The sequence below is a fragment of the Monopterus albus genome, unplaced genomic scaffold (assembly GCF_001952655.1).
Source record: "Monopterus albus unplaced genomic scaffold, M_albus_1.0 scaffold51.1, whole genome shotgun sequence".
Classification (NCBI taxonomy): Eukaryota; Metazoa; Chordata; class Actinopteri; order Synbranchiformes; family Synbranchidae; genus Monopterus; species Monopterus albus.
Window position 1 is genome coordinate 7,181,550 of NW_018127931.1, and position 5,381 is coordinate 7,186,930.

Genomic DNA, 5,381 nt, shown 5'->3' on the forward strand with positions numbered 1-5,381 from the left:
GCATGTCTATGTTCCTATCTTGCCAGCCTCCCTCCTCCACTTCCTGGATGCCCCAGTTCCTTACCTAATGGGCCTGCAGTCAAAGGAGGGCACAGATCGCTCCAAACTAGAGCTTCCCCAGGAGGTATGCCACAAACCCGGGTGTTCGAAATAGTTGTAAGAGGAGAATTTCAAAGCAAATTTTACCACAATAAAAATAATATTTTATTGAACAGATTGATTTATTTTATTTTTGTTTGGATAGCAGTAGAATTTGATTTTCATTTAGAAATGTTCATTTTTAACCTATCCCTGTATCAATACTGCTGGTACTTCATGTCTCACAGTGCCTTTACTTCATTTACACTTCAACCACAGGATAGCCCTACCTTTAACCCAGAACTTACTAAACCCTGTTCTGGACTAGAATAATTTTATAATTTGTAGCCCCAACATCACTTCCTTTCCCATGCTAATAGATTTAGCCTCTTAGCACTAACCCAAATATCAGTATTAGGCTAGTGGATCCACTCCGTTTGTGGACAGGTTTCATTCACTATAATGTCACCCAGGAGTAAAAAGAAGAACTTCACACTACCGAGCTTTAGGTCCCGCTCTTGGAAATCAGCTGCATAAAATGTCAGAAGTGACATTTTCTTACGTTTTACAGAAAGCAATGCTACTACGTCTGTCATGGCTGTGCCAGTGCAGATCCATGTTGTGACAAAGGAAAGGTTTGACATAAGGTTAGGTACCAAATTGTTTTCTTTTTTGCAGACATAAATGGGAAAGTCCAACATTTAGCAGCTAAAGAGTGGAAAATGTTTCTCAGGAGCTTGTGGGGAAAAAACACAGCTTAAAAGAAAGGGAATAGTTGTGTTGAGCAGCTGACAGTCAGATGTCAGTGCCTCTCACCAGCACATGAACACACCACACACTGGGGGATGTCCTCACTACTGTTTTGAATTAGAATTTTCACTATGTCTGCGCTTTCTGGCATGTTCATGCTTTTGCGTGCTTTTGTGTAGCTTATAGCTCTAGTACTGAGCTCAGAGGTTTGGTTTTAATCCCATAGGAGGGTGTGATGCTAATTCTATTATGTCAGATTTAGATTGATATCTGACAATGTGCTTTTATCAGTCACACACTGACCTACATTTTCCATGCTCTCCCTGCACTCATCATACCTTCTAAAACTAATCTGTCCTCAGTATGCCTCCTACTGTAATAACACTGGGCTGGATGCAACTTGCTCTTATGTTTTTTTTTTCTGTCAGCCACACCTAAAGGACTTTATCTTTTGCCTGTGGTGTAGAGATTTTTTGTAATGTTAAAATTTGTCTCTGTCCCAGGCCAACTTGTGTTTTGTGGACATAGACAACCACTACACCGAGCTTCCAGAGGACTTCCCCCAGTTGCCCAACAAAACAGAGTTCATCCAGGAACTCAGCGAAGTACTTCAGAGCTTTGGCATTTCTGCAAACACAGCCGCTCCCCCATGGACTCCTTGTAGTCCTAGCAGCACCCCCTTCACACCAAGTAGGGAGTGTAAAACCGTTACCCTCCGGCAGCTGGAGGACGATGGGCATAATGGCAACCTGGCAGGGGAGGAGCTCACTGTGCTGGAGCTGCTGCAGGGAAACACCACCCTGGAGAGACTGCAGGCACTGACCAAACGCACCGGCGTGAGAGTAGCCCACGTGGACGCCCTGAGGGCCAAAGTCAAAGCTCAGGAGACTGAGAGGCAAGGAGTCTGGTCAGCAGCTGAAGAGGAGGAACTCAGGCATGCCAAGCTGAATGTCCAGCTGAGAGAAGTGTTCGCAAGCCGGTTCACCACCATGTTTGCTGACTATGAATCCTTTGTCATCCAGAGTGCCCCAGACCTGGAGTCCTGGCTCACCAACAGGGAGCAGATGCACAACTTTGACAAGGTGATGAAATTGAAACAACATACACCCACACAAGTGTTCTAAGGTCTTTTTTCTAAAGGTCTCCGTTCACACTAAACTGGCAAGCAAACTAACTGTGTATCCCAGCCTCAGCAGTGGGAGTCCAGCCCAGCCCCATCTCTGGTTAAACCAGTCCCCTTCTGCTCTCTGTGATGACTTATGCTGTGCCAGATATAAATTTAACTGGTCTCAGTTATATATTTTTCTGTCTCTGTTTTGTGTATAAGAAGGCAATATGATTGCAGCTCCTAAATCTGCCTCCTGTTAACTAGGCAAACAGTTTTTCTTGGGCAATTTATTTTTAATGATTGCAGAGATCTGATGAAAAAAATCTAACTAATAAAAAATATGTTTCTCTGTGAGCAGCTGTATTGACATATGAAATGATTGATCACCAGCGAGCCAACAGATAATTTACTTCCTAACTTCCCTGATACTGTAAGTTTTTCCCCAAAATCAAAAACATGATGCATTGCTGTTTTAGATTTTTCCACCAAGGAGTCTAAAAGCTCAGAGTCTGAGCGAGAGAATAGTGTGGACACAAAATAAATGGAGGGCCAACTAAATGTTTCCCCTTTGCCATATTTTAGATTGTGTATGTATTGTGCTGTCAATACACACTGCAAATGTCCTATATCTGCTTCACTGTTAAGTTTTTGCAGTGGAAAATACAACTGAAACATCTGCAGAAACTTTTGGGTGCACTGAAGAACACAGCAAACATGGCATAGCAAACAAGCCATCCCCATTAGTGTATAAGGATTAGGCCATTTTTTGTAAGTTGCCTCTATTTGGGACCAGCTCTTTGCCCACACTTCTGGCCAATATTTGACCACTGATATTATGTGTATCTGTGTATCTCTCTGTTTGTGTTCATCCCTGCTCCAGGCATCGTTCCTGTCAGACCAGCCGGAGCCCTACTTACCCTTCCTCTCCCACTTCATTGAGACGCAGATGTTCGCCACCTTCATTGATAACAAGATTATGTCCCAGTGGGAAGAGAAGGAGCCGCTGCTTCATGTCTTTGACGCTCGCATTGACAAGGCCCGCCTCTACAATGTCCGTGCTCCCAGTCTTAGATCGTCCAACTACCAGAGGTGCTCCATCCTCGCAGAGTCTGGTAAGCTCAGCAGGGAGAAGTGTGAATGCTAATAATGTGGTTTATTTCAGCTGAAACATGATTCAACTTGGAACAAAGAGGTTGGAGAGGTTTATCTACAGGGAGCGAGAACCAGTAAGTTAGTGGCTATAATTGGCAGCAGGAAAGGAGCTCACTGATCAGCATGCTGTTCTTCAAAGCATACCAGTCATTAGCTGCGGTCAATCAGGACTGCACTTTGCTTTGCAATCTGAAAACACACAAACACTTTGCATCTAGCTTTCTGTCTCGTCCTCCATTTCTCCTTTCCCTCATCTCGCATTCATTTTCTGGAGTCAGCTTAGATCCCCCCAGTGAACACAAAAGCTCCAACCTCATTTCTCAGCATCCCAGCACAGCAAACACTCCACTCTCTCACCTACACACACACACACACACACACACACACACACACACACACATGCTGTGTTTTTATTTCTTGTGGGGACTTTACATTGACTTACATTCATTTCCTATAGACTTATCCTAACCATAACCATATCCACTACTTGCCTAACCCTAACCCTGATCCTAATACTTAACTTAACCCTTACCTCACCCTGACAACACCCTGACACTAGTCAGAATGACCAAGCAGTCGAAGGCACTGTGTTCAGGTTGCAGTCTCCCCTAAAGACATGGGTTCGAATCCCACTTCTGACAAATGATTTTGGTTGGACACCACTTTGTTTAAACTTCATAATTTTTGCAATTACACCCCCCTTAACAAATAAATATTATGAATTCAGTTTTAAAAAATACACACACAAACCAAATAAATAAATTCAATTGATCCTGTGTTTTTTGCTTTCTGTGCATTTTAAATGATTGCATGGGTCATTTTGTTGGTTTTTTAATTGAAAGAAATAACTCCAACCATATGCCTTAAACAGCTCAGCTCTAATATGTGCAGTTTTAGAGTAGAGCAGAGTAGAGCAGAGTAGAGCAGAGTAGAGCAGAGCTGCTGTAACTTGCTGCCACTCCACGCGGCACATGTGTACGTAAGTACATAGTAGCAAAGAACACTTAGTCTTAAAATAAAAGGTTACATAAAGGCAACAAAGCATTAGGACCGATACGCACAAGGATTATAAAAGTAGTGTCACCAGTCGTTACATTTTACACAGCACAAATAAGCAAATCAAAGGCACCTAAAAACAGAGCAAAGCAGCACTGGAGAGAATCAGGAACAGCAGTAGAGACTAAATAACCAGGAAATCAAGAACAATCAAATATTACTCACACAATTAATCCCACAAAGGGGGAAAGAAACCTGTGTTTCAGCCATAAGGATCTCTGAGCAACTACTCAAAAATACCTCAAGGAGGGCAATGTACAGTATTTGTGAGAGATCAGGAACAAGATATTACACATGAGCCTATTTACAATGCATTTCACCCCCAGGAGCTGAAATATTGCACCACAGTAGATTATTGCATAGTCCCTCATAATTTCACCTATCTTATCACTGCAGTGATGTGTTGTATGTGTTGTTTTAGATATTATAGTATGTATCATCAAGGAGCTGAGCTTCCATATGAGTCACTAAATGTTGTGAAGACCCCAACACATTTTCATTTAATAGTCCCTTCATGAATGTGACTTTAAGGTGATTTATGCTTATTCTGATTATGGCTATAATCCAGTTTGTTTTTGACTGGCAGTGTTGTTTGAATGGGCTCAATATTACTGTAGAACTTTGCAGTCAACATATTCTGTCTTCTCTACAGCTCAGGCTGTTGAGCAGCGTTTAATGAAGATCGACCACACAGCCATCCACCCACACCTGCTGGATATGAAGATCGGTCAGGGTAAATACCTGCAGGGATTCTTCCCTAAACTGCAGGCTGATGTGCTCAACACAGGGCCGACCAATAACAAGTGAGTCAACCTTCCTTTTATCACTGAACTGAAAGCATGAGACCCAACAGCATCAGTTCTGATCAACCTTGTTTCCAGCAACAGCAGGCAACTTAAAACAAAAACTATCTAAAATTAGAAACATGGAAGTGAACAGAGTGAAATAGCTGTCTGCAAATGAGTGACCAAAAAGATTTAAAAGAAGTTTGTAATGCCTATTTTGGTTTGCAGGTGGTCTCACAGAATGGCAACAATGCAGAGAATGAAAGATCGCCACAGACAACAAACAGAGCATCTGAACCTTGATAACAACCTAAAAGAGGTAGAAGACCACCCTCACAGCTCACCCATAACCTGCCCTATGAATGTCCTGTCCTGCCTGCTGTTCTAAAACTTTATATTTTTCTGCATGTCATGGTGTCATATGTTTGTTTTTGTTCTATTACTGAATTCCT

General features: G+C 42.4%; 1 protein-coding gene across 1 annotated transcript in view; it reads left to right on the forward strand.

The window, feature by feature from the left end:
• The window catches only part of LOC109960954 (DENN domain-containing protein 5B-like), a 65,249-nt gene that overhangs the window by 39,185 nt on the left and 20,683 nt on the right, over window positions 1-5,381 (forward strand). Inside the window, 5 exon segments of the mRNA XM_020601455.1 lie at window positions 1-124; window positions 1,332-1,910; window positions 2,817-3,048; window positions 4,797-4,947; window positions 5,158-5,248. The exon segment at window positions 1-124 is cut by the window's left edge and continues 29 nt beyond it. Of these exon segments, the coding sequence (XP_020457111.1) occupies window positions 1-124; window positions 1,332-1,910; window positions 2,817-3,048; window positions 4,797-4,947; window positions 5,158-5,248 (1,177 nt within the window).